This window comes from Carettochelys insculpta, chromosome 2 (assembly GCF_033958435.1).
Source record: "Carettochelys insculpta isolate YL-2023 chromosome 2, ASM3395843v1, whole genome shotgun sequence".
NCBI classification, from domain to species: Eukaryota; Metazoa; Chordata; order Testudines; family Carettochelyidae; genus Carettochelys; species Carettochelys insculpta.
The window spans coordinates 221,527,242-221,550,989 of NC_134138.1; the positions used below are offsets into that span (position 1 = coordinate 221,527,242).

The 23,748-nt window shown below is 47.1% G+C and overlaps 1 protein-coding gene across 1 annotated transcript in view; it reads right to left on the minus strand.

Moving 5' to 3' along the window:
- LOC142008313 (histone deacetylase 5-like) overlaps positions 1-23,748 on the minus strand; it is a 161,728-nt gene that overhangs the window by 69,159 nt on the left and 68,821 nt on the right. Inside the window, exon 4 of the mRNA XM_074985495.1 lies at positions 14,630-14,748. Within this exon, the coding sequence (XP_074841596.1) occupies positions 14,630-14,748 (119 nt within the window). The remainder of the gene's footprint in view (positions 1-14,629; positions 14,749-23,748) is intronic.

Consider the following 23,748-nt stretch of genomic DNA (forward strand, 5'->3'; position numbering starts at 1 on the left):
TACAGCAGCAGCATCTGAGGGATGGGGGCACTGGATGAGGAGCCTGGGGCCCACCAGCCTCATCCAGGTTGGAGGACCCAGCAGCCCACCAGCCGGGCCCAGACTGGCCCAAGCCCCCACAGCATGGTGGCCACAGGTGTGTCAAATCAGATGCCGGGGCTGCAAGGACAAGGCCACAGCCTACACTGCCATCCTCCACCACCAGAATGCCCTGGCAGAGAGGCAGCTGGCCCTTGACAAAGCCAAGCTCAACTGGAGGCAGGATATGTTGCGGGAGGTGGTGGGGATGTTCCACACAGTGTGCGAGACCCTGGTCGACCAGCCCCCCACCACTCCCATGGCCCCCCTGCTGCCGTCCCAGAGGTGCCTCTCCAGAGGACCTTGCTGCCCCCTCCCCACAGCTGCTGAGGTCCCTGCTGCCCCCCTGAGGCACCTGCTGCCCCCTGCTATTCCCTAGGCCCCTCCTGCCCTTCCTGCTGCTCCTGCCCCCCCACAGCCCACAGGACCAAGGCCCTGGCCACCTACTACCCCTGGGCCTGCCTGCAGCCACCCTGAGGGATCTTACGGCTTGGCTTGTGGCTACAGTGGTCCCTGTGGAAGGTCCTTCAATCCACAACCCATCTCCGCACCCCCATCCTGAGGCCAGTCCTGCGGCAGACCAGCCGTACCTGCCAGTGCACCTAGCCCCATCAGTGGATTATGCACCTGCAGCACTGGAGCTCGTGGCCCTCCACCTCATCCCTTGACTAGGGCCCCCGCAATCTCAGTCCGAGAACCCATCCCAGTTTGAATGCCCCTGTCCCCTGTTCTCTGACCCCCCATGTATATAGTTAGTCAGCTTTCAGTTCATACACATTTGTTTTATTATTTCCGAGTTACTATTTACACAAAGTTTCCTACTGTTCTATGTTCTGGGTTAAATAGATATTTACATCTTGCATCCCCCCGGATCCCTGATTATTGTGGAGGAGAATGGAGGGGTCAGTAGCTACCTGGCCAGGCAAATGCCTCCCAAAGTGCCTCCTGGATGTAGACCCCATCATAGTTCAGCCAACTGTCAGTGGCTGCAGCAGGCTGCTGGTACCAAGGGGCTGGCTCTGCCATCCAGCTCTGGGACAATGTACCCTCAAGCACCTCAGTGAGGTTGTGGAGAGCACAGCAAGTGGCCACGACCTGCGGGATATTCTCCACCCCCCAACATCGAGGCGCATGAGGAGACATCTGAACCGCACCTTCAGACGGCTGAAGACACACTCAACCGGGGTACTGGGCCCATGTGAGCCGGGCTTTGAACAGCTCCTCAGAGGGTGTGAGGTGGCCCGAGTATGGGCACATTAACCAGGGCTGGAGGGGGTAGGCCGGGTCGCCATGAGGCAGAGGGGCACAGCAACCTCCCCAACTATGGTGCTCCCACTGGGGCACGAATGCTCCAGTCTCCATCCTGTGAAACAGAACAGAGTTCCGCAGGATGCACACATCATGCACCCTGCCCAGCCAGCCAACATAAAGGCCCATGAACCTCCCACAGGCATCCACCGTTGCCTGGAGCAAGACTGAGCGGTACCCCTTGTGGCTGACGTATCGGCCACAGCTGTGGTCTGGGGCCCTGATGGGGATATGCATCCCATCAATCATCCTGAAGCACTGGGGAAACCCAAGCTCCAGAAAGCCCTCAACGTCCAGGACCCTGATGCGCACCAGCCACAACACCAGCACTTGGTTGACGGCCCTCACAACCTGCAGGGGAATGAGTGGGCACACTCAAGAATGTGCACAGAGGTGTCCCTGCCCCCTTCCACGTCCTCCCCCTCTCTCTATACCGGGCCCTCCCTCGCTGCTGGGGAACCCCTCCAGCAGCAGGCATGTGGTATCCCCCCTGGGCTAAGACTGCCTGTCCCCAGTCTGGCCCCCCACACCTCCAGCCCCTGGGGTCCCCCGAGCCCACTGGCTCCTTCCCTCCCCCTGGCCAAAGCACAGCTCAGGGCAGGGCTTACCTCTAGTATGACGGCCCCAATAGTGTATGTGCCCACCCCAAAGGGTTGCTTGATGGACCAGTAGCTGTCCAGGGTGGACAGTTTCCATATAGCGCTGGCTATGTGCTTCTCCACAGAGAGGGCCAGACTCATCCAGGTGCCCTGGCACCAGAGCATGGGGGTGAGCCAGCTGCAGATCTCCAGGAAGGTCTCTTTCTTCATCTGGAGATTCTGCAGCCAGTGGTCATTATCCCACTCCCCTTTGATGACCCTGTCCCACCAGTCCGTGCTGGTGGTGTGGGTTCAGACATGCTGGACAGCCCAGGGGGAGCCCAGCAGGGACAGTGTGGGGTTAGGACCCATAGGCCTGGGTCTCCATCACCACAGGAGGCTAAGGAGGGTGGCCAGGAGGATGGCCAGCCTGTGGGTCAGGGCAAGCGTGCTGGCCTGTGCCTGCTGGGGGTCCATGCCTGCTGGTTGGGATGTGCAGGACAGGAACCTGGGTCTGTCTTGCTACAAGCAGCACAGCAGGCCTCAGCAGCTTGTGTACGGAGGGGCTGTTTGGATGAGGCCCTTTAAAGGGCCATGTGACCATCAGCCCTGGAAGGGTTCTCCAGCCGTGCAACCCCGTCCTCGCCGTTTCATGTCCTGTTCTTCCGAAAGAGCACCAGTGCATGTATAGACACTTTCGGGGGTGCGTTTAGTGTGTAGACTTGCTCTTCCAGATGATGATCCTCCAGAAGACATCTTCAGGAGGATCATCTTCCGGAAGATTGTGCATGTGTAGAAGCAGCCATAGACCCTAAGGTCAGAAGGGACCGTTATCATTTAGTTTGGCTTCCTGCATAACAAACACACAAGAGAATTTCACCAGGTAATTCCGAGAGCAAGTCCATAAATACTGAATGAGCTAGAGCATACCTTTTAGCCACATAGTCTTGACTGAGGATTCAAGTAATGAAGGATCTATCATACTAGGTAAGTTGCTTCAAAATACAACTTATTTCTCATCAGAATTTGCCTAGTTTTAACTTCAAGCAGTGGATTTTAAGTTAAAGACTCATCTACTTGCAGACATGTTTTCCCATGTAAAGCTTTTACAATGTGATCATCTATCTGAAGAGCAGAAAGGGAAACCAAGGTTCAAATTTCCCATTCTTCATCTGAGTTCTGAGAAGCACAACCAGGACCCAGTAAGAGAAGAGAGATTCTTGCAGCCATTTTGCTTTCTTGGATCAGAGTTTGATTCTGCAAGATATGAGCACAGCTAATTGAAAAAGTGAGAGCTGCAGAACAACCTTAATTTGACCATTCAGTGTACAGCAGAAGGCAATGTGTCTCTTGCAAAAACACTGATGCTTACACTGTTAGCAAGTCCTCTGCTGTGATTAATGGGATAGGCCTTGTGCTGGGATGAAAGGGTGCACAGTTCCCTGTGCTATGATGGCATGGTTCCCTATTCCCTGTGCTGTGAAAAGTAGGATGTGTATCTGATAATACAATATTTACCTCCACAAATTCAAAGGGGTCAGTTTTACTTTCTTCCAGAAAAATGTTCAAGGATAGCATCCTCAGCAATATAAGGGGCCAGCAGCACATTAACTTAGAGTGAGTTGGAACCCACAGTTTCTCAGTACTTGAGCAGCCATGCATCACTAATTTGACACAGCAGTAAGTAGGTATCCAACCTGACACTCAATGATTCACTCTTTAAATGCCTGCAGTGGCATCTTTTCCTACTGCTAATTGTTGCTCTCATTTTGCACCATGGTGTCAAATAGGCTCCCTGGGATTAGAGAATAAAACAACAGGAAAACTTCAGCATATCATCACAGCTCTTAATGAAATTCAGTTCTTAAGGAAGATAACAGACCCCAAAACATCTTCAGTCTTGCCTGACATCTTAAGTCTGTGTTTACAGTTTTAATGGGATGATCACCATTTAATGTCTAATTGCCTACAATACTTACTTGTGTGGTAAAACGTTGTAAGAGACTTTACTGCAGACATTTTACTAAGAACAAAGCAAGCAGTCCTGCAACACCTTAAAGACCAACAAGTTTATTTAATAGATAATGAGTTTTCATGGGAAAGACTTAATAAATAAAATTGTTAGTCTTTAAGGTGCTACAAGACTACTTGCGTTGTTTTGCAAAGATACAGACTGACACAGCTACCCTCTGGACTATTATACTAAGAATTATACTACAAAACAGAGAGAAAGTAATTCACATAAGGATAATATTATAGAGGGAGATTCTCTGTTCATGATAGCTAAATTTGAAAAAAAAATTTTTTTTGCTAGATCTAACAAACTGCAAGATTATGACCAGATCTGATTGTCCTTTCTTAAATCTGCCTGCAGAGTATATTCAAATAGCATGAAAATGTCACCAACACAGGCCATAGAAATTAAGTATAAAACAAAGTACAGGATATACCAGCTACATCTCGTCATTCCAGAAAAAGCTCAGCAAGCCAACACAGAACCTTAGAATACCATACTCTCAACATGATTTCTCCTTTTTCCCTTTCATCCTTAATGGAGATTTTTCATTGCCCCAGCATCAAAAAGGTATATTACACTCGTAATTTATAATATGCTAAGTAATATGCTGATCTTTGTGTGTTACTTTATTGAAAGATTAATAAAAGGTTAGTCATAAAAGAGGAATACTGAGATTGTTCAGTAAGTGATATATGATTTTCCGTAAAATGTTTTGGACTGTATTAAAATTAAGGTCCATATACTGTATACTGTCCACACAAAGAGCTTCCAATTATGTCAATAGTTGCTCTGTATGAAGATCAAGGAAAGCAGTATATGGTCCTAATCTTGGTAGATATTTTATTGTGTCCTGCAGTAAACAGCCAACGGAATATCCAGAGTAATACCTTATGGCTAGTCTACACTAGTTAGTTCTTTCCAAAGATTTTTTGAAAGAAGGGGACACTCTTGAAGGATCCAATGGAGTGTCAACACACAAAAAGCATTGTTTTGAAGGTAAATAGAAAGAATGTGGCACTCGTTTCAAAATTGCTCTTCCTTTCCTATTTCAGGAAGAGTGCCTTCCTTCGAAAGAAAATGTGTGTAGACACTCTGCAGGACCCCTCTTTCGAAAGAGCTGTCCTCATGGGGCCTGATTTTTTGATCCCTGGCCCATTCTTTTGAAAGAATGGAGGCTGGGTGGACACTTTCTTTCAAAAGAGCAGATCACTCTTTTGATCTGCCTTTTTGTGTGTGCAGACACTCTCTTTTGAAAGAAGTTCTTTCGGAAGAGATCTTCCAGAAGGGCTTCTTTCGAAAGATCTCTGTAGTGTAGACGTAGCCTATGTGGTGAAAAGTGCTATAGAAAATGCAACGATTGATAGATAACAGGAATAAGTTTATACAAGCTGAACAGATAACCTATTTGTTACGTTTGCATTTTTTATACAATTGTGTATTGTGCAACAAATTAATTTAATAAAGAACTATGCTTCAATATGTTACTTTTCTTAAACCCAGTAATATAACCACACATACATGCTCAGTGCTGTGGTGATTGTCATGTGCCCTGTCCCCATCTCACTTCTATTCAAGATTTTGGCAGGATCCTCAGCATAGTTCCACTAACTTGGGGATAGAACAATTCAGACCTGTTGAGGACAGTTCCCTTTAAGTTTGTGTATATATATTTACAGAGAGCATCATTAAGGAGATAATGCTGAAGACTTCTGCCTGCTCAGCTGGTAGAATCGGTTAGCTCCATAGGAGTGCCATTCTAGCTGGATCATAAAGCTTGCTGGAAGAACAGCAACACAGAGAGAGAAGGGGGTGGGCAAGAAAGAGAGAGAGAGTGACTCATTGCCTAGGGCCTCTTCATAGTTTTTGTAACTGATTTAACTCACCAGTGTGGATGTAGTTATACTGGTTCCAGGGCTGACAATGGGGGCAGGGCAAAGGGGGCAGTTGCTCCTGGGCCTGGCATTTCAAATGAGTCCAGAGCTCCAGCTCTCACTGCTCCTTGGTAGCAGCAGCAACTGAATCTCTGGGCCCCTTTGAACTGCTGCAGCAGGGCTGCTCTGGCTGCACATGGCTGTGAGGGAGCTGGGAGCAGGAGCCCAGCGCTGGGGTCCAGGTGGCACTGAGGGCTGAATGCCCGAGTCGCAGCTCTTTCTGACTTTGACCCCACCCCTGCCGGGTTGCAGTGCTCAGACCCCTCATCCCAATTTCCCCCGTGGCCATGCGTGGCTGTCAGAGCTGCTGAGTGGTTCAGAGGTATTTTGTAAATGATATGCACCTACATTACGCAGTTGAACCAGTTTACTTCTTTATCAGTTAGTGAAATGGTACAAAACTGTGCGCTGACCATCTCTTAGTAATGTCATCATGAGAGTAGTGTTCATCTGTACCCCAGTTCAGAAATGTACTAATGCATCTGCTTACGCTCATCCCTATTCAAAGAAGCACGTAAGCATGTATGAATTCATTACGCTTGAGTTTAAGGTTTCACTCCTCTGCTACATGTGAATACAGCTCTGATGTAGCAGCAAGTGTCAGCTGTAAGGAGCTGGATGTGGGTCTGTGATCCTCAGGTGCTTGGTCTCAATGGAAGGTAGAGAATGACATGGCCTACTCTAAATTAACAGACCATATGCCAGTGGAGGACGTTACATTTCCTTCCCTGAGCAATGCAGTTATTGCTCACATAATTTTCTAGCATAGACAAGGACTTATCTGAAAAGCCATTTTCTATAACATCTATATGCCCATAGATATATCACAATGTCTATAGCTATAGTGACAATATTTTTGATCCACTCTTATTTGTGTAAGCTGTTGGGAGAATGGAGGATCGCAGATCCTGTTAAGAGAGGTTAGAAATATGGACAGCTTTCATGTAAGTATCTAGTTTTTATTATATCATATATTTTTCCACAACACACACTTTGAAATCTTTTCACCATTGTTTTCATAGTCATAGAATTCTAGGGCTGGAAGGGATCTCAGGAGGTCATCTAGTCCAGCCCCACCACCCAAAGCAGGTTGATGAGTTAAAGATTCTTTAGAACACATTTTAACTCCAGTTAGGCTACCTATCTATATAATAAAAAAATTAATAAATAAGATCATGTATTGGATCAAAGCAGTGGACAAATCATAAGCTTTTTTAATTTTTCAAACATTTCAGCCAGCTCTCAAGGATTAAACTCACATTATTCACAGACAAATTTAAATGAACATGTCATACGGCGCAACTGTGGGTGGAAAGTATTTCTCACATTTCTTTCCGTTGCAGTTTGAACCCAGAAAAGCATTCAAATACACAGCTGTGTGTGATCCCATGCAACATGTTCTATGTTGTGATCTTATTTAAAGTCAAACCCTGATCCCTTGACAAAATACAAGTAACACTGTGCACTCTCTGAGTGTGGTCATGGGCAAAGGAACCCTCCCTTCAGCAGCTGGCAAGATTAATTGTGACTGCAACTGCAACACCAAGACTGCAGAAATACCTGCAGCTCGTGTGCATCCTCTTCATAGTGGCTGTTAGCCAGGGGAGCCACATGGCTGCAGACACAGCTCTCTTCTTTATTGCCTTCAAAACCTTTCTCTAGAATTCCACTTCATGGTATGGCTTCTCCATGGCTTGGAGATCCCATGAACTGCAACTGTGCCAGTCCTTCTACCTTTGACGCCTTCCCCTTCCTTTCAACAGACTATTGTATTTGGCTCATAAATACTTGGTAAGTTACCAAAAATGGAATGGTTCTAGTTGTGGACCTTGCAGTAAGTTAATCCAGTGACAGATCCTCCAGTATCAGCATTACTATTATCATAGCACTCATATACACCTTTAAACTGCAGTGCTGTGTTAGGCATAGCAAAGGGAACATCAGGGAGAGACTATTTCACAGGCCATGCCTGGCACTGAAGGGGAGTCGGCTGAATCGTTTGCTGCTGCTGTATTTATTGACTATTCAGAAATTGAGACTGGGCAGTGGCCCAGGCTACACTTAGTTTAAATAAAGTAGCATGCAAAAATGTGTGATTGCACTAATACAGGCTATAAATTAAATATGCTTCCCAAAATAAACAGATGGAAAGACCACAGTCATTGGACACATAGCTGGTGAGATGAAAGCAGCTGGGAGTCTAAGGCTGTGTCTACACGTGCCCCAAACTTCGAAATGGCCATGCAAATGGCCATTTCGAAGTTTACTAATGAAGCGCTGACATGCATATTCAGCGCTTCATTAGCATGCGGGCGGCAGCGGCGCTTCAAAATTGACGAGCCTTGCAGCCGCGCGGCGCATCCAGACGGGGCTCCTTTTCGAAAGGGCCCCGCCTACTTCGAAGTCCCCTTATTCCCATGAGCTCATGGGAATAAGGGGACTTTGAAGAAGGTGGCGTCCTTTCGAAAAGGAGCCCTGTCTGGACGCGCCGCGCGGCTGCAAGGCTCGTCAATTTCGAAGCGCCGCTGCCGCCCGCATGCTAATGAAGCGCTGAATATGCATGTCAGCGCTTCATTAGTAAACTTCGAAATGGCCATTTGCATGGCCATTTCGAAGTTTGGGGCACGTGTAGACACAGCCTAAGAGAGTTAGCCAGCTGAGTTTGCCAGTGGAGAGAAGGGTTTTCTTTTTTACTTTGTTTTGTTTTTTCCCCTTCCTTAACCTGCAGGTAGGTTCACAAGGAAGAACCCACAAATGGAAGAAAACAGTGTGCAGCCAATACCACTGCTAGCTATTTCTTTTCCTGCACCTGTTGGATATGAAGCTGACAGGCAGCCCGACCCTCCAGGCAACTACCAGGATCCTGGTTCTGAATTGCTTGGAATGCAGCCTTCATGCCCAAGCCAATGTAAGCCAGGCAAGTGAAACCACTCCTGGTATGAGAGGGGTCTGTTGATGGAGTGCTTTGGGAAGCAGGCAAATGTGCTGAAGAAGTAGGTGTCTCATCTGTGTAGCATTTGGGAGCATGAGGACTACATCAACAGGATGCAAGTGCAAACACGTGGGATGAAGGGTGCCAGCCAACTATGGATGACAAGAGCACCATGAGAGGAAGGAGAACGGGCTGCACTGCGTGGTGCAGATCAGCTGCCCTCCAGCTTGGTCAGGATGTAGTGCTCCATCCTCCAAAGTGTCCAGGAACCAGCAGGTTCTCCTGGCAGCAGGAAGTGACTGCCATGACTGAGCAGAGGGAATCATCTGCCATGAAACTTGTGAGGCTCATGGATACAGCACCTAACAGGAGGTGTACTGGTGGCTGGGGACTCTCTTCTGAGTGGGGTGGATGCATCCACAATGCTGACCTGTCGTGATGTCCCAGGAAGCCTGCTGCCTGCCTGGAGCCCATCTCTGACATATCAAGAAAGGTTGGTGAGGCTCGGTGTTACTCATTTGTGCCAGCACTGACAATATGGCCCTGACCAGATCAGCAGTGAATACGAGACACTGGGAGTGAGGTCAAGGGAATTGGGGATGTAGGTTGCGCTCTTGTCCATCCTACTTAGTTAGGGTAAAAGCCAAGGAAGAGACACGCACACTTCCTGGAGATGAATACATGGCCATTCAAATGGCATCAATAGGAGATCTCTGGCTTCCTCGATCATGGGATGCTGCTCTGAAAAGGAGGGCTGGTGGGGAGAGATGAGGAAAAACACCTTTGCTCACCACCTCACTAACCTAATGGAGAAATCTTTGTAGTAGGTTTAAAGGGGGCAGGTGACAAGAGCTTACAGCTAAGAATAAAAAGGCAACCTTAACACAGAGCTAGATGTGGGAACGTGAGCTATTATGATATGGTCATAGGATCAAAAAGCTGGAATCAATGGGGGGAATCATCTCAACATTTTGGCCACCTCTACACAAATTCGAGAAGCATGAGGAATAAATAGGAGGAGCTGGAAGTATTAATACATAACCTGAATAAGTGATGGACAACCTTGGCTAGTGAGTGGGCCGCATGAGCAGAAGCTGGGAAACCTGCACATGGGCAACAACAGACAAAATGTTTCACAGGCCACACACAGAACCCCAGTGTGCCCACAGGCTGTATTTTGGCCACTGCTGAGCTAAATTATGACATAATTGGCATCATAACTATTAGACAAATCTTATGACTGTAATATTCATGTAGAGGCATAGATGTTGTTTATGAAGGGCAGGAAGGAAAAAAAGGGCGGAGCTGTCACACTGTATATCAAGAGCATACACATTTGCTCTGAGGTCCAAGGAAGTAGGTGAGAGGCCGATCATCTGACAGTCTCTGTGTAAAGATGAAAGAGAGAAAAAAGGACTGGTGTGATGGTGGGGTATATTATAAACAAAAAAAATGTGGTACAGAAGGTGGATGAGGTGTTTCGAGAATAACAAAAATATCGAAAATATAAGACCTAATAGTAGTAGAGGAATTTAACTATCGACCTGTCTGCTGGAAAAGTAATACAACAAAAGGAAACCAGACAGGGACTCCACAGTGCAGGTCTGGGCACCCCAGGACTTCTGCACCTGGACAAGAGTGGAGCACCAAGCAAGAGCTGGCACCCAAGGCCCTAGACACAGAGCCCACCTAAACCCTGGCACCCCACAAATCCCTGGTTCCCTGCATCCTCCTCCCCTTCGCTGCCCAAAGCCCCCTCTCACCACAAACCTGACTAGAGACCCATTCTCCTTCCCCTACTCCCCACCATCTCTGCAGCACTCACCAGTTCCCTGTTGGCAGGAGCCCTCCTGCAGACTGCCAGATGCGGTTATCTCTTCAGCCATCCCCACCCCCCACCCCCATCCCACCAGACCAGGGTGGCAAATTTATGCTGTGTGTTTGGTGGGCTGCATGAAGCTCATGAGTTGAGAACTGCTGCTCTAGGTGTGTTGACAAAAGCACCACATGTAAGACTTGGGACGTAACTGTCCCACTCTACTTAGTACTGCAGAAGGCTCAGATGGAGTACTGTGTCTGCTTCTGGGTGTCACGCTTTAGGAAAGATGTGTGTAAACTGGAAAGCATCTAGGAGGGAGTAATTAAAATGATAAAAGGTTTAGAAAACCTAACCTATGCGGTAAGGTTAAAACACTGGGCATCTTTAGTCTGGAGAAAAGAAACTTGGTGAGGGAGTCCAATAACTGACTTCAAACATATGAAGGGATTGTATAAAGAATGGTGTTCAATTGTTCACCATGCATACAGAAGATAGCACAAGAAGCAATGGGCTTAATCTGCAGCAAACTACATTTAGGTTAGATATTAGGAAAACTTTCTAAACTACAGGAGTACAGGTAGAACCTCTCTAGTCCAGCACTCTCTGGTCTGGCAACATCAGTGGTCTGGCATGATTTTAGATGGCCACACTTTATGGTAAATGGACATCTGGCTAAGTTTTGTGTGGTCCCGTAAAGTTTGTTTACAGCCAACAGTTCTGCCTCTTAGTGTTCTGTGCTATAATTTAGCTCTAATTTCCCCTAAATGTCTTCTAAGATCACAGTAAGCAGTGGAAGTGTTATGCTGGAGATTTATAAAACAAACACCAGTCAGAGATGGTTTAGATTTACATGGCCCTTCCTCAACAGAGGGGGCTGAACTTGATGACCTCTGAAGATCCTTTCCAACTGTACGTACATTTAAATGATTCCATGAGCTCCATTGAGTTACACCAGGGATGTATTTAGTCCAGATATTTTCTCCCTTGGATCTTCTATCTTCATACTTTTTTGGCCCAGCTCTACAGCGCTAGAGCTTGCTGCTTTGTTAATACTTTACAACTATTTGTCCAGGCATATGCTCTGAGTAAAGGCATAAAATCCTCTCCACCATTGTCTCTATATTGCTTCTTTACTGAGTGAGGGCAAAAAGCCAAAGAATCAACTTTCCTTCTTTGATGTAAATGTCATAATTCTCAAGTACAGAGCTTGTATTGGGCCACTGGAAATCAGAATGATCAGTTTATTAAGTGTAAATGACATGACAAAAATAGTTCGGCTACAAGCTACAGTTTGGCCATGCACTTGTTTATATTGTACATATTGTACAAGTTTTAGAAGTAACCTAAGATATTACTATTTCTTCATGACTCCATATTTAAATTATTTTGTAATTGTTTAATGTGAAGTTTGTCTCTCAAGTGTTAAATGATATTTTTGTTATAGGCTGTATGCACTTTTCACAATACCATGTACAGTATGCTATGCTCTTGAAACATATGGCAGAATGCTAAGCATTTCGTGTTTGGGAAATAATAAATTCCTTTGGGTCTGTATAAAGGACTTTATTGATCCTTTTGGTACATATTATTGTCTGGACCTATTACTGACTTTTCTTTAATTTAAACAAAAGCTACTAACTGTAAATCATTTTGTTATTTACATCTATACTGCTTTGTATGTGTGGCCTCTTGTACTAAAGTTCTACAATGATTTCAGGTTCCTTAAGTGCTATTTAACATGTGCCGTGTAGGGGATGTTAAGAAGCTTGAGGTATAGCCTCATTTCAAGGGCCTTGATCTTGTGCTCTAGTTCTGCTGTCAGAGTCCAGGTCTGACAAGTATATAAAAAGATGGAGTGTACAAGAGCTTTCATGAGCCTTACTTTTGACTTCAGAGATCTGTTTTTGTCTTTCCAGATTTGTTTTAATTTTGCCATTGCTGCAGTTGCTACTGCTATTCTGTTGAGTAGTTCTGGTTTTGTACCTGCATCAGAGATGATCAACCCTAAGTATTTAAACTGTTTTACTTCTTCCAATTTCTGTTGTTTTATGGATATTTGTGCGGCTATGCCCTGAGGATTGCTGGTCATGAGTTATGTCTTTTCTGCATTTATTTCCATGCCATATTTTGTTGAAGTTTTATCTAGGCATTTAACAAGGTTATCTAGTTCTTTTTCACTCCCTGCCAGTCCGACAACGTCATCTGTGAAACGTAAGTTGGTTTGAGATTGACCACCAATATTTACGGTTCCAGAATGGTCATCTAGAGCATCTATCGTGATACGTTCCACAAAGATGTTGAAAAGGGTGGGAGAGAGTATGCAGCCCTGTTGTACTCCTACAGTGGTACAGTACCAGGCACCAATGGCACCATTGAATAGTACTGCACTACTGGCCTTTTCGTATAAATTTTTAATTATGTCAATGACTTTACTGTTGATGTTAAATTGCTTCATTGCTGCTCACAGTGCTGTGTGCCAAACTCTGTCAAAGGCCTTTTTAAAATCAATAAAAACATCGTACAGGTCTTGCTGATCTAAGTTATATCTCTGACAGAGTACAGATAGGTTGAAAATCTGTTCAATGGCACTCCTCCCTGATCGAAAACCAGCTTGTTTTTCAGAAATAATCTTTTCAGCCTGGGGTGTTAGTTTGTTAGACAGCAATGCTGAACTCCAAATTGTACTACATGTTATTATTGGGTCAGATTTGTAAAGGCCTTTAGGTGCTTATGGACACATAGTGGAATTTACAAAATCATCTAGTCACATAATTCTTACTGACTTCACTTAGGCTATTTTGAAATTCCCACCAGGTGCTTATCTGCATCTTTAGGCACTTAAATACCATTACAAATCTAGCCCGTGAGCATGAAACAGATTTTGTCCAAGATTTTCAACAGTGGTTAGTGATTTTGGGGTGCTGTACTGGAGATACCTGAAAGGCGCCTAATAATTGGAAACTGCTAAGCATCCACCCTCTAAGAATCAGCCTCCTTTATGTTGGGTATATGGAGACCCAGGCAATGGTGATCATTAATTTACTTTGAGAATCTTGCCCTCATGAACAGTACTGTAAATCGCTTACAGTGGTATAAAAACAATGTGAGATCAGAATAAAGCCTCCTAAAATTAACATGTTCAACAGAGTTTAAAAACAGCTAATTTATTGCTGCACTTGGAAATGTGGAAAAATTGGTGCACTGTTTAAAAAAAAAAGCATGAAATATCAAAAATGTTATTTGCATGACAGCAGAGTAAAGCTTTCAAACCTAGATAAAAACATGCTAAGAGGTTCTGAAAAAAGAAGAGAGCTAGAAAAGCTCAGAAAAAATTTTATTCATATCACATTCAAGTCATTCCTGAGAATTCCATGGTTACTCATAAATATTAAGTGAAGGTCAAATTCCTCTGTGAGTTACACCTGGGCAATCATTTAGGCTATATCTACACTACAGTGATCTGTCAACAGAAGCTACTGTTGGAAGAGATCTTTTGTCAACAGATCACATTCACACACACAAGCGGATCAAAAGAGCAATCCCCTCTGTCGACAGAGATTGGCCAGACTGCCTGGCTGCTCTCTTGACAGAAGGGCCAACCGGAAGCTCACCAAACAGGGCTACCCAGTGACCCAGAAGCCCTCACTATTGACAGAGGGCTCCCCCCAACCCCGGCACAGGTCTACACAGCTTTTTTGTCAACAGAAACTGTCAACAAAGGTGTTATTCCACATTGTGGCAAGGCAGAATGCTGTCAGTGGAAATGCCAAGTTTTGTTGGCAGACTGTTGACAAAACACATTTAGTGTGTAGATGCGTCACAAGTTTTGTTGACAAAACTCTCTATGGCAGACATGGGCATAGTTACAGGCATATAAACAAGGGCAAAATTTGGTCCTAAAATAAAGACATTTCCAGAAGAAATTATCATCCCAGAAAAAAATAACTACTATATGACTATACATACATTTAGCTGTGACTTTATACCCGCCTAATGGAGCATCATGGCCTTCCACAGCATCGAATCCTGCTGATACTAGGACAATGTCTGGATCAAACTCATTAGCAATTGGCATAATCACAGTCCTGCAGAATAAAAAGACAGCCAGTTACAAACTACAGCTCAGGCTTTCGTTAAGCACACTGCTTGGCATGCTCCCAAAAATCGGCTACACGAAAACAAAAACCTGTGCGTCAAAAACATTCACATTTTCCTTTAAATAAATTCATCATCATTATATTTAGTCAAAACAAGTCTACTTTACCCATCCCTGTATTCATTCATTTTTTTCTTCCGATTTTCTATATTTTTAAGTACAGGTACATGTGAAAACCTCTACTGTGACACACATCTGTGCCTATTTTATCCCACTGCCTATAAAAAGCTGCCTGTTCCAGGGGAGTGACTAATGGTTTACAGAGAATATTCAAATCCTCAGTGGAAACCTGGACTGCTTCAGTGAGTGTGCACTTGGTGTAAATTTGAACTATAAAATTCTTTTGGGAAAATGTTTGCTTTCCAAGTATTTTTTTCTTAACATTTTAAAATGTTTGTCGAGGTGGGGGGCAACACTAGCAAAGGAAAAACATGAAATTCCCTTAATCAGACCCAGGTTACATTGTCAAGCCTTTCCAAGGTCAAGCATAGCAGGAATGTGACAACCACAAAGTAGTGACAGCAACCCCTGCTGGTTTCAGTCAGATAATTCAATGTCTCACATTCCCAAATGTTCTAGGCTTTTAACTCTTTCTGGCTGTGTCTACCCTGCAAAATAACTTTGAAGTTGCTTACTTCAAAGTTATACTTCAAAGTAAGCTACTTTGAAGTAGAGCATCTACACACAAAATGCACCTTCCCTTACTTCGAAGTAGGCTTTCCCTCTACTTCGAAGTTAAGGGTCTACACACAATCAGTCCCTACTTCGAAGTAAGGGGCTAGGAAATGATGCAGGAATAGGGGTCACATGGCCGACAAGCCCTGCTGGGTTTGCAGCCAGCTGACCCCTTAATGGGCCCCTCCCAACACCCCAACTCTGCACGTGTTTAAGGGTGCCAGGCTGCGGACAGCATCAGAATGTGCTATGGAGAACAGCTGAGGAAACATTCCTGCTCCCACCTTCCCTGGGGATGAGGTCCTCTCCCACCCTGGGCAGCCTGCTGGCCATACTGGTCGTCCTGATCTTTCAGTGGCGCAGCCAGGTCACCCACATGGGAGCCAGCCTGCAGGCCCTGGCCACAGCACTGCTGTCCCTCCCCTGGGCACTCCCCAGTCTGATGCTAGTGGGCCTTCACCACCACCAGCAAATGGTGAGACCAGGTGGTGCTGGAGTACTGGGATGAAGAGCTGTGGCTGAGGAATTTCAAAATGACCCACCAGACATTCAAGGACCTCTGCTACTGGCTTGCCCCAGTCCTCCTGCACTGGGACGCACACATGCAGCCAGTGATTCCGGTACAGAAGAGGGTGGCCATCGCCCTGTGGAGGCTGGCCACCCCTGACAGCCACTGGTCCACCGGCCACCAATTTGATGTCAGCAAGGCCACCGTCAGAGTGGCGGTGATTGAGATAAATCCGGCCCCCGCCATAGAGGAGAGGGCTACTGGGCACGTGGCTTGGGGCAGGTGGTCCCTGGTGGGGAGGGAGCGGGGGGGCGGCAGGGCCTCCTGGTCAGGAGTTCGTGCTTGTGTCTTCCTTACCCCACCTCGCATGCTGTCTGAGCCATCAACAGGGTGTTCCTGCCATGAGTCGTGACCTTGGGGGACCTGGACACCACTCTCGCTAGGTTTGTGGACCTGGGCTTCCCCAATTGTTTCGGAGCTCTGGATGGGATGCACATGGTAATCCAGGCTCTGGACCACAGCAGGGGTGCCTACATGAACAGGAAGGGATACCACGCGGTGGTACTCCAGGCACTGGTGGATGTGAAAGGACATTTCCTGGATGTGTGCGTTGAGATGGCTGGGCAGGGCCCTTGATCCCCAGGTGTTCCGGAATTCATGGTTGGGATGCAGATGCAGGAGGACATGTATGTCCCCCCGCCCGCCCAGGAGCTTCCGCTCGGGGACTTCACAATACTCCCCTGTGTTGTGGCTGACACCACATACCTGCTGCACCTGTGGCTCATACGGCCCTATACTGGACACACCATGACGGCCCAGGACACCTTTAGTGGTCACCTCAACCATGCCAGGGGCACAGTCGACCAGGCGTTTGGGAGGCTGAAGGGGAGGTTTCGCAGCCTTCTCACCAGGCTGGATGTCAGCCTCTCAAATGTCCCCTCAGTCATTGCCACTTGCTGTGCCCTCCACAACCTTGTGGAGGGCCTGAAGGAGTCCTTTATCCAGGGCTGAACTGCAGACCCAGGTGCTGGGTATGAACAGCTGCTCTCTGCCTTGTGCTGTGAGGAACAGAGGGATGGAGGTCAGGGTCTGGGAGGCCTGGACCTGGTCTGACCCTCCCAGTGAGACCCAGTCCCTGGTCTGACCCTCCCAGCCTCACTCTGCACCACTGTCCCCCCAAATCCCTCATGCTCCTCCCCACCACTCTCCCACCAAGCACCAAGGACACAGAGTTAGGGTGGGAATATTGAACTTTAGTAGTATTGGGGTAACAACCTTTTTTGCAAAACAAAACAGAACGACGTGTGAAACTATTTACCGTGCACGGGAGGAACAATCTACAGGAGGGAGGTGGTGGACTAGGTGGGGGGACAGAACTGGGAGGGGGACTAGGTCGGGGAAAGCTCAGTCACCCAAGGGCATGGGGGGGCTAGAAGCCATGTCAGCCACAACTGCCACTACCTCCCTGGGTCTGGGGCCCTCTGTAGGTGTGCAACAGGGACAGGACCACAGGGAAGTAGGGCTAGGATGGGGGTACTGCAGGCTTGGCCTCTGTAGGGTGTATGGTGCGGGGGCACTGAGGCTGGGCCAGGTGCTCCCACCTCAGCCAGTACCCACCAAGTGAGCTCCAGGTGGGCAGATGGTGACAGGTCCAACAGGAGGTGGGCAGCTGCGGTGACGGGGGAGGCTGCAGATTAGGCTGGCAAGGGGGCGGGCGGATGGGCAAGGCAGGCAGCCAAGGCCTGGGCCACAGAGTCCACGCTGCCAGCCAGATGCACCAACATGTCCCCCTTCATTGACAGCCAGTCCTGGAGCACCTCAGTCATCTCCTGCACGACCGCCTGGTTGGCGGCTGCCTCCTTGTCCCTCCAGCACCATCTGTGGGAGGCCCTGCTGCTGCTGCGGGGGGATGCAGGCTGGGGCAATGAGGCAGTCTCCTATCCCCCTGTGGCTGCAGCCTGCTCCGGTGTGCTGAGCCACCTTCCCAATGATGGGCCTGTGGAGACAGAAAGAGACAGGGGGATGGCCCTTTAGTGCTGAGTCCCAATCCCGGGGGGGGGGTCCTGGGCCCCCGTTCCGCTTGCCCCCACCCAGCTCCCCTGCTGCCCGATGGCCTGTGAGCCCCATGGGATCTTGGGTGCCCAGAGGTTCCCACCTGGTGAGGGTCAAGCCGTGCTCCCTTCCCCTCCCCCATCCCCAGCTGTGTGGGCTGTAGGGCTGTTCCAGGGGGAGTCCTGTCCCTGTCCTTGGTGAAATCCTGCTCGTCCCATACATACCAGATGCGACTTCCCAGGGTTCAGGCAAGGCTTGGCTGGAGGAGGCTCTGGTGGGTGTCTTGGAGGGGAGGGCAATGATGAGGGTCCCGCCGCTGGAGCCCTTGTCATCACCCTCAATCTCAGTCGTCCGCTCCCCACATGAGGGGCTGTTGGTGCCTGAGGGGCCCGCCTCATCCTCACTGTCCAAGGGGGGCACACCAGGGGTGACCACCACATGCTCTCGGCTGGCTGCCTCCCTTCCTCAGCCCCCGGAGCCTGTGCAGCTCCTGATTGTGGGGGCAGTGGGCGGGCTGTGTCCCTGACCAGCTGGCATCATCGTGGGCCTTGATGTAGGTCTGCCTCACTTCTTTGAGTTTTATCCACACACTGCTGCCAGTGGAGTTGGGGTGGCCTTGGGGAGCAAGGCCACTGGCCAGCTCGTTAAAGGCCTTGGTGTTTCCGTGGTGGGCGCTAGTTTGGTGAAGGACCTCCTCCTCCCCCTCCCCAGAGACAGGAAGTCCTTCAGCTCATACTCAGTGCACAAGGGGACTCTCCTGGCACAACCCTTGCCCAGGCACTGTGATCCCTCAGACACCACATCTGGGGCTCCTGGGAGGGGGCAGAGGAGTCCTGGCATGCTGCCATGGTGGCTGGAGGTGGGCTTGTGCTTTGAGCAGGGGCAGTATGAGTGGGAGTTTGTGCTGCCCCTCCTCATGGCACAGCCTCAGCTTCCTGCCTGGGGTTGCAGGGAAGCTGTTTCTTTTAAGGCAGCCAGCAGGGACCATCGAGCCCTGCCTGAGCTGGTCAGAATGTCTCCATCCTCTGGGGGGTGGGCTGCCTCCTTGTCAGACTCCTTACTTCGAAGTAAGTGTGTGTAGATGCTCTGCATTCCTTAACTTTGAAGTTAAACTTCAAATTAAGCCACTACCCCTGTCCCAGGAATGAAGTAGTGACTTCGAAGTTAGCTTCCTTACTTCAAAGTAAGGGAAAGTGTGTGTAGATGCTCTGCATGTTACTTTGAAGTAGCTGCTTACTTTGAAGTTAACTTTGAAGTAAGTTTGTAGCGTAGACGCAGCCTCTGTCACATATCATATAAAGTTCAGTTTAACAGCATTTAAAGATTTCTTTTTAAGCAAATTTATTAAAGAAATGGTAATAATCAAACTGGAGTCACAAATATTCTGCTTGACTTCACTTTTCAGTATTCATACTCATAGTTGGCTTAAAAAATAACAGGTTCAAACACTGATACTTTATTGTTATTGACTATGACTTACTATGAAGTCCTTTAATAATATTAAAAAAAAACAATGGCCTTAATTCAGGTGCAAATCTAAATTCACTAACTTCAGGAATTCCAGACTGAAATTCATCTTAAAATTTATTATCTTTATATAGTACGTAAGATAGCACCTGCCTTATTTGATGCTAGCAATTATTTCAAAATAACTTTGGAAGTGTCTAAATGACACACATGCTATTTTGAAATAAATTCGAAATAACAGGTAAGTTATCAGAGTTCTGACGAACCTCATTTCCCAAGGAATAATGCCTATTTGGAAATAGGCTACAATGGGCTCCAGTGGCACTATTTGAAAATAGCACTATGGACCCAGAAATCCTATTTCAAAGTAGCTAGGTGCTGTTTTGAAATGCTTTTTGTGTGTGTGGTTGTGTTATTTTGAAATAAGCTATTATTTCAAAATAGGAATGTTCTGTAGACATAGCCTCATTTATACTGCACACAAAAAAGAGGAGCATATTAAGGATTTAGGTTTCATGTAAAATACATTAAACTATTTACAGTTCTTTTCCATTCTGTGCGATTTTTGCCTCTGCTCCGTTTACTCTCACAAAACTCCACTTGAGTTGAGACCAATAGGGGTGTGTCTACACTAGCCGGCTACTTCGAAGTAGCCGGCACAATGTCAAAATAGCATGCATCGCGTCTACACGCGCCGTGTGCTATTTCGATGTTGAAATTGACATTAGGCAGCTTGACATCGAAATTCCTATTCCCATCCAAAGATGGGAATAGCACCCTACTTCGACGTTGAACGTCGAAGTAGGGTGTGTGTAGATGATCCGCGTCCCGCTACTTCAAAATAGCGGGGTCCTCCATGGCGGCCATCAGCTGAGGGGTTGAGGGACGCTCTGTCCAGCCCCTGTGGGGCTCTATGGTCACTGTGTGCAGCAGTCCTTAGCCCAGGGCTTCTGGCTGCTGCTGCTGCTGCTGCTGCTGGGGTGTCCATGATGTGTTCACAGGGTCTGCAACCGGTTGTCAGCTCTGTGGATCTCGTGCTGTGCAGGCTGAGTGTGTCTGGAAGGGGCCCTTTAAGGGAGCAGCTTGGGGCTTTGCTGGCCCCTTATTTCAACGGGGAGCACTTGTGTGTGTGGACGCTCCGCATTTCCTTCCAGGGCGGCTCCTTTCGACGTTCTGCGTCGCTACTTCGACGTTGAACATCCACGGCACCAGCCCTGGAGGACGTGTAGACAATACACATCGAAGTAGCCTATTTCGATGTTCTTACGTCGAAATAGGCTACTTTGACGTAGTGTGCTAGTGTAGACGTAGCCTAGGTGTTTTATCCAAATAAGGAGCATAGGCTCAGGGCAGTGGACAATTCCAGTGCTGTCAATGTAGTTCAGAAACGGGGATAGTTTACTGCATGTCTGCTGTGCTTATGCTATCGGAACTGCTCTAGAGCAATACCACTCAAATGTTCAGAAAATTCCATATAACACAACAAATATTATATAGTTACATTAAAAAAACACTTTGCGAACGAGTGTTAAGTCTGCAAAGTCAAGTAATCAAAACTCAGGAAATTCCTCTGCAGCCTTAACCCAACCCCTTCTGCATGTTTATTACGATACAGTATTTAAGTTCATGATCCCTGTCTCATTCACATGCCTTCCAACATCTGCCACAAATGAGGCAGGGGCCCTACACACATCAGCTTCCTTTACTGCACAGCCCCAGATTCTTTCCCTGAGTGTTGGGCATCCTGAACACTGAAGGAAGCTGGGATGATGTGACGTCCCCAGCCCAGGTCCTGCATCTAACTCCCTTCTTCCACGTACTCCCAGCTCCTTGAGCTCTTGCTCCTGACCTACAGTGCTCCACCCTACCACTAGCCCTACCCCTCACCCATCTGCATTCCAGTGAGGCTTCATATTCCTTCTCCAAGCTGACAGCATGTCAGCTAGAACGGCCTTAAGAGCCCACCAGAGTACACTTGTGGAGGAAGTCCTGCTCAGGCTCAGGCCTGGGACAGAACATGCCTCTGTGGGGCAGGTGTGTGAGTAAACCCCATGTTCATCACAATGCAAAACTATGCGGAACACAGAAGAACGTCGAATGTCATAAAATGGAAAATGGACCCTGGACTGGCAGCTGCTGCAGCTCTCACCCTGCAGGTGTGGGCTCAAATCCCTTCGCCAAGCGAACTGGTGCACAGGATCATAGTGCTGCTCAGGGTTGTCTCAGCCTCACTGGTGAAGGGGCTGCCAGGTCAAACTTGAGGAACACTGCGAATCCATATCTGACTCACAATGCTTGGTGGGTGAACTGGGCCTAGACCCACAGAATCAGAGCTCCTACTGTTGAATGAGTGCAGGTGGGCTTTCTCTGAAAAGCCCAGGGATTCCCAGCCCCCAGGTGCAGGACCTGTCCCCGTCCATGGGCGGGACCAACTCCTCACTAGGCTCCCTCACAGAGGACATGAAACATATAAAGAAGGAATAAGGAAGAGTTCTAAAGAGTAAGGGAAAGGGGCTGGTGACTCGGTAGGGGAGACAAAATATTTAAGGAGAGGTAGGGAAGGGGTTTCTGGAGCTAATAAGAATTGAGTGTGGAAAGTCAGCAGGAGACAGATCTGACAGTGTTATCAGTAGCATCCTGAGCACTGGCATTGCTACTGCTTTGAGAAGACGGCAGGGCAATTACAAGCTTTTTGTGTGGAGGCAGGTAAGGGGAGATTATGAACACCTGGGAGACAATCACTGAGTTAACAAGGTGACTGGGGAGAATATAAGGAGAGGCAATGGGGAGCTCAAGAGGAGGAGGTTGAGAGCACAAGCCTGGGCTGGGCTGGGCAGTGATGACTGCAAAGAAACCTAGCTTGCCTTTAGCCTCCATTGCACTAGTATTGTTATGTACAAGGGAAATAAACGCACACCAGCTAATGACCGAGGCATCCTTTGTCAAGGGGGAATATAGGAAAGGGTATGAGGGTACTTGGATAATGCGTAAAATAAAATAACAAGAAACTTCTAAAACAATATAAAATTATTTAAAAAAAAATCAGAAGCTCCCCACACAGCAGTCTGGTCATCATACAGTAGCTATGAATGGATGGAGCATACCTGCTACAGATTGAATATGCAGAATAGTTAGCCACCAAATCCTAGCAAGTTTCTAGGGATCATAAGCATAAGAGCCTTACACCTTGATCACATTTTGTCAAAATTCATAGGGAAGACAAGAGGCTTGTTCCTGATATCAGAGCATCCCATCCCACCCCCTAACCATTTTCACCTGGTTTCTCCAAACTACAAAATACTAAAGATTCTCAGGGAAATGGTTGTAATCTTATATTCAGAAACAGCTCAACCATTTCAGCTCAAACTTCCCCAAAAAAGTCAGACTGAAGCAGAAATTCAGCACAGAAAATTTCAGCTCAAATTGTTAAACTATGGGCCAGTTTCAAGTAACTGAAAACAGCATCTTATAATTGAGTTTGTTGGGTAACCATATGAATAGGCATCACTATTTAGTACTACCTATAAAGGTAGAGGTTGACCCTCTTTCCTCTGGCACCCTCGGGACCTGATCAGTGCTAAACAAAAGAACTTGCCAGATCAGAGGAGGCTGATATTATCTAACACATTACCAACACTTCCACTGCTTACTGAGGTCTTAGAAGACATTTAGCGGTAAATTGCAGCTAAATAACAGCACAGAAGACTGAGATCCAGGACTGGTGGCTGGAAACAAAGTTTATGAGACCATGGGAAACTTGGCCACACCTGTGATAAGTGGTTGTCTCTCTAACTAAAATCATGCCAGATTACAGATATTGCCAGACGAGAGAGTGCCAGTTAGAAAGGTTCAATCTGTAGTAAAAATCTACACAGAGAACATACACAGAAACCTCCAGACTGAAGAACAAGCTGATAAATTACAGTGATACTAACTGGAGGTGGGGGATGGCATTTAGAACTGTTCCATCAGAGACAGTTGATATTACAAAGGTGAGTAAACTTAAAATATTTTTTCTGAAGCTTAGCAAAAAGAAAATAAGAACGAGAAATTTTGCTTTTGAGAATGTAGACCTTAAATGTCATCTTAGATGAATAGTATCAGGGAAGTAGCCATGTTAGTCTGTATCGTCAAAAACAAGAAGTCCTGTAGCACCTTATAGACAACAGATTTTTTGGAGTATAAGCTTTTGTGGGCAAAGACCTGCTTCGCCAACAAAGCGGGTCT